The sequence below is a fragment of the Mus caroli genome, unplaced genomic scaffold (assembly GCF_978045245.1).
Source record: "Mus caroli unplaced genomic scaffold, Mus_caroli_1 scaffold_11, whole genome shotgun sequence".
In the NCBI taxonomy this organism is placed as follows: Eukaryota; Metazoa; Chordata; class Mammalia; order Rodentia; family Muridae; genus Mus; species Mus caroli.
The window spans coordinates 73,984,930-73,998,927 of NW_028227266.1; the positions used below are offsets into that span (position 1 = coordinate 73,984,930).

The following is a 13,998-nucleotide window of genomic DNA, read 5'->3' on the forward strand; positions in this document are numbered from 1 at the left end:
TCGCCGGTTCTCAGGGAGGGCGCGGTAGGCGGAGCCAGCAGAGTCCGTCACCGCAGTGGTCGCGTCACTGCCGAGGGGGCGGGCCCCGGGCGGCGTTCGGGGTCACGGAGGCTGCTGCTGCTCCCGCCCTCCCGTCGGCCCCCGCATCGACTCACAGTCTCCGGCTTTGCGTTTCTCTCCTGGCTGCATCCGGACGAAGATGGCAACCGATGGGCTGCACGAGAACGAGACGCTGGCGTCGCTGAAGAGCGAGGCCGAGAGCCTCAAGGGCAAGCTAGAGGAGGAGCGGGCAAAGCTGCATGACGTGGAGCGTGAGTGCGAGCAAGGGGTGGAAGGGAAGCTCCCGGCTGGAGTGAACCAAACTCTCCGAGGGGCTGGCGGACCCGCGAAGGACGGGTTCCAGCGTCTGGGGTGGGAGGATGCCGAGCCCCTCCCAGAGGGCGGGTGGAGAGGCGCAGACTGCAGGTGCCGGCGAGGAGGGACCGCTTCTCTGCCCCTTTCAGGTCCTTCCTTTGCGTGGATTTAGAAGCTCTCATTCCCATCTCTCCATTGTCCTTGGGGGCAGGGAGCTGGATGGCAGAAGGAAGCAGACGTGCTTTCTGCGTCCGCCGGCTCAGTTTGCGGTAGGCCCGTTTAGAAGCGTTTGATGGATGCTGCGGCTGACATAAAAGGACTAACGTGGTGCAAATAAACTTGCCAGCAGGCTGGCATCCCAGGGACTCTCGGCCAGAGGAGCGACCCCCTTCTCAGAGCTCGGAGTGGGACCCTGCTTGGGCAGTGGTCTTACCGACTCACCCTCACCCCCCAACCCTTACATACTTATGTGCGGTTCCCCCACCCACGGCACACCTCCTCCCCGCCTTCCTAATAGGCCTCAGCCTTTTACATTCCATTTGGAGAAGGGAACTGGGGTTCAGCGTGAGACCTTTAGTGTTTGATTTCTTCGAAACTTGCTGGAAGTACAGAACCCTGGTTGTGTCTCCCCCAAGGGGCTTAAGTTGGGAAGGGGCCGCAAGCGCCTGTGTGGCTTAGAATTATGTTCAGGTGTAAGTAGTTAAATTGTTGGGTTTTTGTTTTATTTTGTTTTGTTTGTAACAAGATAAGGTATGGTGCAGCTAGATCGTTGGCATTTATTTACCCAGTGACCCCAAGAAGCAGGAAGAAGGGAGAGTGTAAACACCAGGCTCTTTTCCTACTTAGGGAGACAGCAAAAAAAAAAATTCCCAGAATTCCTCTCCTCCCAACATTTCTATTTGTACTTCATAGGTCATGTGGCCCCTGCCAGGGAGTCTGGAAAAGGGGGGAACCAGGCTGAGCACACTGCCACCCCAAAGTTGAGAAGTGAGGAATAGTTATCAGAGGTGTGACACAGGGTCTGCCTTCTCAGAGCCTTGTATGCTACAGATAGAGGATGACTTTGCCTCAGGCTTGCTATCCCTGCCTTGGACTTCTCCATTTGACAGCTCAGCCCTGTGGCTTGAGCAGTCTTTTTGAAGTCCTACATAGATGGTCCTTGTGACATGAGCCCCCCACTGTAGCACAGTTCTGCAGCCCACACAGGGAGACTCTTGTCTTGCCTTCTCCCGTCTCTGTCTCCTAGAATCCCACTCTGACCATATAGTCTTTCCCAGGCTCTTAGGAACCCTGGCTCTCTCCTGTACCTGGAAGTCCTGCCCTGTTTCTGTCCCTTCCCGGACTTCAGCAGACATTTTGATCAGCTTCCAAAAGTCTTGGGGAGGGACCCTGACTCTGTCCCTCCTGCCTCCTCCCCAGCCATGAGTGTATGCACCCTCCTGCCTCCTCCTGTTGAACTCTAGGGGCTGTTGAAGAGAGGGCACCAAGAGGTCTCTGTGGTCAGTGGCTAAGTCACCCCTGCAGTGTCCTTAGTCAGCTCTCTACCCTGGCAATTGTAAGATGTTCGGCGATCTATGGAGGTCTCTGTCCTGCCCACCTTTTACTTCTTCCTCCGCAGAAAATGGAAGGTAAAAGTAAGAGACCTGGGGGGCTGGTGAGATGGCTCAGTGGTTAAGAGCACTGACTGCTCTTCCAGAGATCCTGAGTTCAAATTCCAGCAACTACATGGTGGCTCACAACCATCCATAATGAGAAACAAATAAAGAACCTATGGGCTGGGAGCAAGTGGGGGCCAGAGGGAGCAGGGCTGGAGCAAGAGGGAGAAGGGGAAGTGGGGAGGGGGGAGTAAGAGACCTGTTTATAGGGCTGAGTTCATAGATCCAACCCCTGGCCCCTGCACACCTGCTCCCTCCTGTAAGGGTCAGCTTCTTCCCAACCCTCAGGATTCACCCACTTCATCTTTAAATTTTTCCACCATCTCTCCACCTCAGCCTGTCTCTGAAAACACACACACACACACACACACACACACACACACACACACACACACATCTCTATCTTTTACTCACAGTTTTCCAGCCCCTGTTGTGCCAGCCTTTGCTTGGCCCTTAAAGATGCTGCAGTGAGCAAATCAAGAATGTTCCCTCAGAGGGCTTTGGTCCAAAGCAGGGAGTCAGGCATCCAGTAGATAAAATAAGATGTGGGTTAGACATGTGCTCTGGACAGAACAGAGGGGTTGGGGAAGTGGAGAATGAGTGGTGGAGGAGTTCAAAAACTTCCAGAGACTATGAGCCCAGAGTGGTCCCAGGAAGGACCTTTGAAAGCAGACTCTTTACCTGTATAAAGGACAGGCTGTCCCAGGGAAGAGCATTTGAAACAAAACCACAGTGTAAAGCTGGGTAGGGGAATGGTGCTCTAGTGAGGCAAAGCTGAGGCAGGGGAATATTTTTGCTGTACTGAGGGGAAGCTGAAGCCGTGTCTGGGGAGGCATAGACAGGTAGAGAAGAAGATGGGGTTACAATGGGAGGCTGTTGGAGCTTGGTGGGACACAGTGAAGTCTTGGGTGTTGTGTGTGCGTGTATGTGTGAATGCCTCTGTGTGGATGTCTGTGTGTACATGTGTGTGCACATGTGTATATGTGTATGTGTGCCTGTGTGTGTACATGTGTGTGTATGTGTGCCTCTGTGTATTTGCATGTGTATGTGTGTGCATGTGTGTGCCTGTGTATGTGTGTGTGTGCATGTGTGTGCCTGTGTGTGTGCGCCTGTGTATGTGTGTGTGTGTGCATGTGTGTGTATGTGTGTGCATGTGTGTGTATGTGTGTGCATGTGTGTGTATGTGTCTATGTGCATGTATATGTGTATGTATGTGTGTATGTGCATGTGTATGTGTGTGTGTGCCTGTGTGTGTGTGTGCATGTGTGTGTGCCTGTGTGTGTGCCTGTGTGTGTGTGTGTGTGTGTGCATGTGTATGTGTATGTGTGCCTGTGTGTGTGTGTGTGTGTGCATGTGTGTGTGTGTGTATAGAGACCCAAGATAAACCTCAGGTTTCATTCTTCAGAATTCTGTTCACCTTGGTTTTTTTTAAACAGGTCTCTCATTTTTCCTGAACCAAGTAGGTAGGACAGGCTGGCCAATGAGTTTGAGGGATCGCCCTGTCTCTGCCTCCCTAGATTGGACTGACAAGCACGAGCCACTGCAGCCAGCTGTGTTAACACCCAGATCCTGATTCATGTGCCATCCCCTCAGCCCTAGGCCTTGAGATTTCCTGAAGCCCGAGTGAACTGAATCACCGACATGTTTGGTTTTTTAGTTTTCTAAATTACTTTTCAGTTTTTATTTGTGTATGTGCATTTTCATAGAACACAGAAGGCTGATCGACCCTATCAAAAACTCAGTCAAATTTCTTTTAAAACTTTGCAGGTGGGCCAGTGAGATGGCTCAACAAGTTTTTAGCCAAAGCCTAAGGACCCTAGGGCCCACTTGAAAAAAGAGACAGCTTCAGGCTGTCTTCTGAGGTCTGGTATGACACATGAATAAGTGATAATTAAATGTAATTTTAAAAGAAATTTAAAGGTGAATGAAAAATCAATTATGAGTCGTAGCTCATTTGGTGGAGGACTTGCTAGTATGTAAAGACCTGGGTTCCATTCTCTGCACCACATAAGCCAGGCGTGGTAATACAGGCCTCCTATGACTCCAGTACTTGGGAGGTCAAGGCGTCAGAAGGCCAAGGTTATCCTCCACGACATAATGAGTTTGAAGCCAGCCCCTGTTTAAAAACAAGCAAATATAGACGTAAATATTTGTAAGTCAGTGCAGCAGTTGGAGATGAGAAACCGGAAGGGATCGATCGATCGATTCCTGATGCAAACCCTGTCCTCAGTCCCGGAACTTTAACACTCAGACCAGGGTCTTACTCTGTGGACTTCATTCCCCAGTCAGATCCTTGGCCAGCATAACAAGCCTGAGGTAGCTCCTGTGGCTTACATGACAGGGAGTCAGCCTACCTCAGGTGCACAGCCAGGAGTTCCTGTGTCCCCAGTCTCCTGCAGACTTTCTTCTCCTCCCTAGAGCCTCCCACCCCCATCGGCAGATAATCCACTGTGGGGAGGGTAGCCTTCCTTCATGTTACAATCACACAGCTACAGCTTGTGTTGGCTACCTTTTCACTCCATGCTACACAGACTTCCACGGTCTGAGGACTGTTCGTTCAGGCAGTCAGAAGTCTAACCTCTGACTGCGTGACTCGGTGAGCCATTCCCTACACCCGCAGTCTGAGGATGCTGTGGTCCTCAGCTTCCAGTCTATGTTCTCAGTATCTAGAACAGTGGTACTCAACCTTCCTAATGCTTTCACCCGTTAACACAGCTCCTCATGTTGTGGTGACCCCCACCACAAAATTATTTCACTGCTATTTCATAACTGTAATTTTGCTACTTGTCTTAATTAGGGTTTTACTGCTGTGAACAGACACCATGACCAAGGCAGCTGTTATAAGGACATTTAATTGGGGCTGGCTTGCAGGTTTAGAGGTTCAGTTCAGTATCATCAAGACGGGAACACAGCATCCATGCCAGGCAGGCATGGTGCAGGAGGAGCTGAGAGTTCTACATCTTTATCTGAAGGCTACTAGCAGAGTACTGGCTTCCAGGCAGCTAGGAGTAGGGTCTTAAAGTCCAAGCCCACAGTGGCACACCTACTCCAACAAGGCCACACCTCCAAATAGTGCCACTACCTGGGCCAAGCATATAGAAACTATCACACTCTAAGAGGTCACAGCCCACAGGTTGAGAACCCTGGCTCACCGCCCTCTGTATGCCAACCACTGCTTCTGATGTCACCCTCTCTGACTCACTCTGTTGACTCCTATAAAAAGGACCCTCAGGGTTACATTGGGTTCACCCAGATCATGGTCCCATCTCAATATCTTTAACATCCTCCAATCCGCAAGGGCCTCTTTGCGACATAAGGTGACATCTTCAGTTTCTAAGGATGTGAGCTTCATCAGAAACCATGGGTTTATCGTGTCAACAGGCCTTAGATCAGGAAGAGTCACCATCTCCAGCCTCAACCTCCAGATGCAAACATATTCTTCCTCCCTTATTCTGAGAGGACAGAGGGTAGCACTCAGGCTGGCTTTGCCTGAGCAGCTGGAGGAGAGCAAGGGGAGTTTCTGGTACAGGTCACCCTTCTCCATGTTTCACTGTGTTCTAGAGAGCAGAGATTTTTCTTATTAAAATAGCAAAATGGAGAAAGGCCAAGCATTAGCCAGTGTGCTCACCATGGTCTAGTCAGCACAGAATGTCTGTAAAGATGTACAGTTCTCTCCAGAGGGCTCAGAGATGTGGAGATGTTTCTCTTTAAGACCCATCTCCGCATGCGCCGTAGGAAGGACGGAGTTTTAGGATGGTGTCAAGACAATGGGAGGAAGGAGGACCCAGCTCATCATTAGAGTCTCAGAGTCAGAGTCGGGAATGCTCTGGAAGGTAGGCTGACAGTGGCAAGGGCTGGCAGGTTGCAGCATCCTGGGCTGAGGGAGCTTTATCCAGACTCTTCGTTCCTTTGAGGCAGCTATTAATTTTGTTAAGAAGCAAAACTGAATAAACAAATGTGTATAAATTTCCAGCGTACAAATCCAGACTCCATTTGAATTAATCAGAGGATTTAATCAGTGGGGGCTGATGACTTTTCTGTTTGTTCTAAGTGTGTTTTTGTGACAGGTTTTACCCGAAAACACTCTAATGCTTGGAGCTCTGTACTAATCTGATCTCATAGCTTAGGGGGAAATCTAGGCAAAGCCATACTCTCATCAGGCCTCAGGTGCATGTGCCCTTTGCAGCCCTGGTACCCAGGCTGAGAGAAAGGCAGTGCTCAGGCAGATGGCCTCCTGCCCACTGCTTCGCTCTTGACTGCCTGGAGCAGATAGCCAGCCTGCCTTTCATTTCCTGTCTCCTTCCTTCTCCTGATCTGTTGATTGGAGCATGCTCACTAGGGGCAGTGTTTCTAATGGATTCTCAAGGTATTTGGGATCTCTGTGGGGCAGTTAGATAATGCGAAGGAGGCGGTTCTTTAACAGCCCCCCCCTTATGGGCACCTCTTTTCATGCTTTGATATACCTCATGGCTTGCTTGATGTTTATAATTTTATAAACATTGGGATGGTATTACATGTATTTGAGACACATTTCACATCTATCTCAATAGTTCCTCCTACTGTGTACAGGAGAAACTATTTTTGGGAGAAAGCTGAAAGGCAGGATCTCATGTATCCCATTGTGGTCTCCAGCTAGGCTCTGTAGCTAAGGATGACCTTGAACTTCAGGTGCTAAAGCCTTCACCGCCCAAATGCCAGGATTCCAGGTGTGTACCCCCCTCCCCACCCACTGCCAGTTATTCAGTGTCACCTGAAAGCTGAAAGACAGCTCTGTCCCAATGATGGTTGGTCTCCCAGACTGAGAGATTAGTCTCACAACGCCAGCTAGATAGCTCTAATACTTGCATTTCAAGGAAGGCAGCAGAGGCTCAAAAGAACCTGCCAGCTTCCATGTGATGTCCTTGCATTGGCCTTGCCCTTCCCTGAGAGGTGAGAGAGCCACTGTGGCTTGCTGGCCTTCCCCCTTGCTAGTGGAGTTAGCCTTAAAGCCCAGTCATTCTCTCTGGGGATTTCACAGCCTAGGTTCACTTTTGTGTTGTCTAGATCACGTCTAGTTAGATATTGCCTCGAAGAAAAAGTGGAGGGACACGTCTGCAGCTAAAATAGAAGTCTGAAAACCACTGTTCCATGTGTGCGCTCAGCACTCACAGATCTTAAGCTGTATGCAGGTAGGACTGGCTGTCCTGTTCAGCCTATTGACCTAGCATAGAACCTGGTCATAGAAGGAGCTGCAGGTGTGCATTCTGTGGCACTCTGATCTAACTTTCCATAGCCAGGCAGAGATCAGGCTCGGACCAGGCAGTCTCTTAACTAACCCTGAGACTCACTGATCTGGCTACCTCCCATATGGGAATCTAAGGCTGGGGTGTCCCCAGTGCCTGAATGTCATTTTCCTTGATTTTCCAAAGACTCACGGCCACGTTGCATGACGTTGATCCTAGTCTTAAAGGTATGTAAATCTGTTCTCAAGGGCTGAAGTGTGTGTACATAAAATTCTCAGTCTTCTGAGCTTTGGTTTCCTTACTTATAGGAGTAGATCTTTAAAACTGTGTCCTCACCTGGCAGTGGTAGTGCACGCCTTTAATCCCAGCATTTGGGAGGCAGAGGCAGGCAGATCTCTGAGTTCGAGGCCAGACTCGTCTACAGAGTGAGTTCCAGGACAGCCAGGGATACACAGAGAAACCCTATCTCAACCTTCCCTCTCCCCCCCAAAAAAGGAAGGGGGTACTGGAGAGATGACTCAGTGGCTAAGAGCACTACCTACTCTTTCAGAGGTCCTGAGTTCAATTCCCAACAACCTCATGGTGGCTCACAACTATCAATGAGATCTGATGCCCTCTCCTGTCATGCAGGCATACATGCAAATAGGACACTCATATAAAATACATAGATAAATCAAATTAAAAAAAAAAAACCTATGTCCTCAAACTGTTGTATAAAGCCTTCCACCCATGCCCAATTCAACACATGGGGGATAGTGTCCAAATACATCAAAAGTCTTGGCACATGTGATGGCACATGACTAAAGGGAGAGAGGAAAGAAGGGAGAGAGGTTCCCACCTGTCTTTTCTTTACCCCTGTTCTTTTTTTTTTTTAATTTTTAATATTTTTATTACATATTTTCCTCAGTTACATTTTCAATGCTATCCCAAAAGTCCCCCATAGTGCCCCCCACTTCCCTACCCACCCATTCCCATTCTTTTGGCCCTGGCATTCCCCTATATTGGGGCATATAAAGTTTGCAAGTCCAATGGGCCTCTCTTTCCATTGATGGCCGACTAGACCATCTTTCGATACATATGCAGCTAGAGACAAGAGCTCTGGGGTTCTGATTAGTACATCCTGTTGTTCTGACAATAGGGTTGCAGATCCCTTTAGCTCCTTGGGTACTTTCTCTAGCTTCTCCATTGGGAGCCCCGTGATACATCCAATAGCTGACTGTGAACATCCACTCCTGTGTTTGCTAGGCCCCGGCATCGTCTCACAAGAGACAGCTATATTTGGGTCCTTTCAGCAAAATCTTGCTAGTGTATGCAATGGTGTCAGCGTTTAGAAGCTGGTTATGGGAAGGATCCCTGGATACGGCAGTCTCTAAATGGTCCACCCTTTCATCACAGCTACGAACTTTGTCTCTGTAACTCCTTCCCTGGGTGTTTTGTTCCCAATTCTAAGAAGGGGCACAGTGTCCACACTTTGGTCTTCATTCTTCTTGAGTTTCATGCGTTTAGTAAATTGTATCTTATATCTTGGGTATCCTAAGTTTTGGGCTAATATCCACTTATCAATGAATACATATTGTGTGAGTTCTTTTGTGATTGTGTTACTTCACTCAAGATGATGCCCTCCAGGTCCATCCATTTGGCTAGGAATTTCATAAATTCATTCTTTTTAATAGCTGAGTAGTACTCCATTGTGTAAATGTACCATAATTTCTGTATCCATTCCTCTGTTGAGGGACATCTGGGTTCTTTCCAGCTTCTGGCTATTATAAATAGGGCTGCTATGAACATAGTGGAGCATGTGTCCTTTTTACCGGTTGGGACATCTTCTGGATATATGCCCAGGAGAGGTATTGCTGGATCCTCCGGTAGTACTATGTCCAATTTTCTGAGGAACTGCCAGACTGATTTCCAGAGTGGTTGTACAAGCTTGCAATCCCATTTACCCCTGTTCTTATGCCTCCTTTAAATTCAGGCTCTCATGGCCTGCCAGCCAGGAATCCATAGCACCAGTGGCTCCCTGACCTCATGCAACAGCTCAGTTACTGTCACACTACAGTGTACTTGGTACCTGTGTGTTGCCCTGTCTGATGGTTCCAGACTATGCACCTCCTAAGAGCAGAGACATCCCATGACAGATGGTTTGTGAGCTACTATGTGGTTTCTGGGAATTGAACCTTTGGAAGAGCAGTCAGTGTTCTTAACCACTGAGCCATCTCTCCAGCCACCAACCTTATTCTTCTAATAAAGTATCTGCTGTGGTATTTAACACCCAGCTGAGCACTCCCGTCTCCTCCTTGGAGCTTCACCTTCTGACTACGCTGGTTCCATAATATTCAGCAGTTTAAGATGCCTGGGTCCCAGCTGAGCAGAGAGGCAGTGAAGGAAGGTAGAGACACTGTGGGCGCAGGTCAGGGAACAGGTTCCTTCGGATCAGCGTCTAGGCTGCTGCAGTCACATCAGACTTAGAGGGATCACAGGAGCTTGGCACAGCAAATGCTGTGATCTCTGCAGAGTGTTCTGCCAAGGAGCGGAGTCCCCTGACCGGGTTCCCTCCCAGGTGACATCCCTAGACCATGCTGCAGTCAAGGACAAACACAAAAAGATAGATCTGTATCACTCAGATGACAGTACACCAACAGTCCACTGCCCGTGGAGAACAGCCGTTTTAGGTGTACAAACACTGCTCTCTTCGATGAGTTCCTCTGCTGTCTCGAATTACATCACACCTTTGGACTTTGATTTCCTCAGCTGAGAACGCCCACAGAGAGCCCCTACATAGACTCATTCTCTGCGTGCAGATATCACCCTACAGCCCAGTACAGCCTCCTGTTGGCTGGAGAAGCTCTGTGTGCCGTCATCTCTGGTTTAGCAAGTGTCTCCTCTGTGCCAGGCTTGAGTAGCTAGCAAGAAGGACTGAAAATGGATCAAGCCATCAAGAGGAGAGATGACTTGCTGGCAGACAGATGGCTCTGTAGCCAAGACAGGGCTCTTAGTCTCCTGCAGATGGCTCAAGCAGAACACACCACTGTCTTCCTGAGGCTACCAGCCAGTCGCATTTCCTAGCCAGTTAGCATTCCTACTGTAGAAACCAGTGTGTTCCTCTCGTCTTATAAAATTAAATATATCATATTCCTGCGGAACAGTCTGTCAGAAGGCAAAGGAGAAATCCTACCTGCCCCAGCCCCACAAATACATATTTAGCTCTTTTCCAAATTTTTTATTTCCTGATATCTAATTTTTTTGTAATTCTTTAATTCAATGCTTGTAAGATTTGGCAGATAGAAGCAGGATGGAGTGGGTTGGGAGCAAATCTGTGTGGGAAGGGAAGACACGGAGAGAAAAGATAATTGATGGTTGGGATGTGTTAAAATTAGAGTTATGTAACGAGGGCCCTCTTTTAGTTGCTGAGGCATCTTGGGTTTTCTTCCTTCCTTTCTTTCCTTCTATCTATCTTTTCTTCTCTCTTTTTTAGGGATGTTGAAAAGCTAGGCTTCCCCTAATGCTGAAACAAGAGAAGCTGCAATAATATGGGCATGGGGTATCAGTGTAAAGTATTAAAGCAGAGAACTATAGAAATGGCTCAGGGGTCAAGAGCACTGGCTGCTCTTCCAGAGGACTCAGTTCCTACCACCCACATGGCAGCTCACCAGTCTGTAACTCCAGTGCCATGGGATGTGACCCCTTCTTCTGGCCTCTGAGGACACTGTCTACACTTGGTGCACATACATATATATACTGGCAGGCACTTGTACACATTAAATAAAAATTAATAAATCTTTTAAAAGAATTAAATAGGACGTGCTCCCTAGTGGTGAAGGCTTGTGTAAACGGCCTGTAAGAATTAAAAAAAACTGAGTCTGTTCTTTAACTTCTGTCAGTATGTGCTGGGGACAGCATACAATGAATGACAGGGACTGCCTGCAGTAGGCTGGGATGGAGACATCTCAGAAGCCCGCAGCAGCTCCTTGTAGAAAAGGATGGCGTCTGGGACCCTGAGAAGCAGGAAACATATCTCTCCAGGGGACCCATTATCTGAAATAAGGGACTGCCTGCAGTAGGCTGGGATGGAGACACCTCAGTAGCCTGTGACAGTTGTTCCCATTTCTCTAAACCTTAGCCCTGTACAACAGCTGTATAGATTTCATTTGTGCGTGGCTGCTTTTCAGTTGGCCTTGGTGTGCATAATTTTTCTATTTTATCTGACTTTCTTACTTCTTTCTCCTTCTGCTCTGATGAATTCTGTGAAACTAGATGTTCCCTGATTCTTAAAGAATTAAAAATTGAGGCACAGGGCACAGCACAGTCCTAATGGCCCAGTGCATGTTGTGTGTTCTCATCTTGGAAACAATGTAATAACTGCACAATGGTCGTTCCAGATTAATGCTTGACTTGCAAAGAAAGTTTGAAGAAATGATTAGAAAATGAATAGAGCCAACATTGGGACCCCCAAGAAAGAAAAAAACGACTGAAGTTATGAAATAAGTTTTGTACAACATTTGAGAGTGGTTCCTGGATAAGCAAGTATAGAATATGTAAAATCATTTATTAGTAAAACTAAGTCAAAACACTGGAACTCTTAGGAGAGTCATTGTGTGCAATGTGCAGAAGCAGAAAGCTAGTGGAACTACTGAGTTAAGGGTTAACGATTCTTTCTGGCCACTGCCTGGCAGCTTTGCCCGTGGCATTTATCATTAGAGCTTCACAAGAAAATATAAGTAGCTGGCATCGGAGCTCTGAGCTCTGAAGTATAATAAGTCAAAGTTAAAGTTTAAATAATGATCAGTTTGCAGTTATTATTACTTTGGCTGTAGGCCTGGGAATTGGGAAGCTTGAAACTTAGGGGAACAATCGTAATTCTTGATTCTTTGTGGGATGTGCTTATTCTTTTGAATTTGATTTGACAGTGATTATGCAATGTCTTTTTTTTTTAACCTGCTTTTGGGGTATCAATAAAAGACTGGAGCAAGAGAAAGGCTAGAGAGCATGAGAAGAGAGAATGAGAGAGCGAGTGAGGTGAATGTGGAGGGCGAGTGAGAGAAAGCATGAGAAGAGCATGTGAAGAGTGAGTGGGGAGAGCATGTGAGGTGTATATGGAGTGTGTGTGTGTGTGTGTGTGTGAGTTAAAGGAGAGTGCATGTGATGTGTGTGTGAGATATGTGTGAGATGAGTATGTGTGAGAGTGAAAGGGGAACGCACAGAGGTGTGTATGAGTGTGGGAGTTCAAGAAAAGCAGAATGCGCAGGAGAATGCAGAGTGTGTGCAGCCTCAAGCTGAGAGAGAGAGAGAGACAGAGACAGAGAGAGAGAGACAGAGAGAGAGAGACAGAGAGAGAGAGATAGAGAGAGAGAGAAGAGAAGAGAGAGAGAAGAGAGAAGACGGAGAAACTTTAAGCCTTGAAAAATTGCCTGTTGGGCCAGGCAATGGTGGCACACGCCTTTAATCCCAGCACTTGGGAGGCAGAGGCAGGCGGATTTCTGAGTTCAAGGCCAGCCTGGTCTACAGAGTGAGTTCCAGGACAGCCAGGGCTACACAGAGAAACCCTGTCTCAGAAAAAAAAAGAAAAGAAAAAAAAGAAAAGAAAAAGAAAAAAGAAAAAGAAAGAGAGAAAGAGGAAAAATTTCCTGTCAGCTTGTACCCAAAAAGGAGTTTGTGTATATTTATTATGTGTCTTCCAGATATCCCTGCTTCCAGTTGGGAACTCTGATCCTGCATCAAGGCTGAACCCTGACAAGTGTGCCTTGTGAGGAGTGTCTCTGAGGGGACAGTGGTGGGCTGTCTGTGGAGTGATCACTCAGCATTTCCAGGCCCTGTAGCAAGAGTGCTGAGCTCTGACAGCACTTTAGAATGTACAAGAGCTTTTACCACTGAGGTTTTCTGTCCTTTAAGTATTTTCACTTTGTTTTGTTTTGGGGCCAGGTAGTCATGATATAACTCTGGCTGGCTTCAAACTCACAGAGATGCACCTGCCTCGGCCTCCTGCGTGCTGGGGTTACAGATGTGCACCTTGGCCTCCTGGGTGCTGGGGATACAGATGTGCACCTCGGCCTCCTGGGTGCTGGGGATACAGATGTACACCACCACACTGACACAGCTGGTGTTTTTATAGGGACTCCGTACCTTTGCTCTTCTTCTCAAGGAGCACTAACAGGGGTCGAGCTTTCTTGGAGAAAAGAATGGTTCGCATAGGGCAAGAAGCCTGAGTTGGGAGTTCCCAAAGATAATGAGGTGTGGTAGGAAGTCCTGAGAACCCGCATGATGGGGCTTCTCCTGAACCGTGAGTTCAGACAGTTCGAGTGTTGGAGTAAAGACCCAGCAAAGCCCAGAATGCCGCGCAGGAGTTGAGTGATTTGCTGGTACACCCAGGTTTGAGGATGTGGCTCCGTGCTGGAACGATTGCCTGGTAGGCTCACTCCCAGCATGGGGCAAAAAGAAGTAATAGAGACTGATTATGATCTGGCAGGTACAGTAGAATCCACGAAGTCCACACTGCTGCCAATAGTGAATCATTAGACCATTGTGGGAAGCAGTCACTGGGTGTGGAAGGAATGGTGGGCTTAGGAAAAGCACTAGTCACCAACCATCAGCGCAGTGACTGGGCTGTTAATGTGTGGTACCATGAGGGTGTTGGAGCTGGAGGCCTGTGTACATGACATCACATAAGCCAAGCACAGGGGCACATGTCTGTCGTCCCAGCAATGGGGAGGTGGAGGCAGGAGCACTAGAAATTCAAGGTCATCTTCAGCTACCTGCCTGAGTGAAACGAGAAA

General features: G+C 48.0%; 1 protein-coding gene across 1 annotated transcript in view; it reads left to right on the forward strand.

Annotated features, from left to right (window-relative positions):
• Positions 1–75: 75 nt before the first annotated feature.
• The window catches only part of Gnb5 (G protein subunit beta 5), a 33,553-nt gene continuing 19,630 nt past the window's right edge, over positions 76–13,998 (forward strand). The window contains exon 1 of the mRNA XM_029481131.2: positions 76–311. Within this exon, the coding sequence (XP_029336991.1) occupies positions 200–311 (112 nt within the window). The 5' untranslated portion in view covers positions 76–199. The remainder of the gene's footprint in view (positions 312–13,998) is intronic.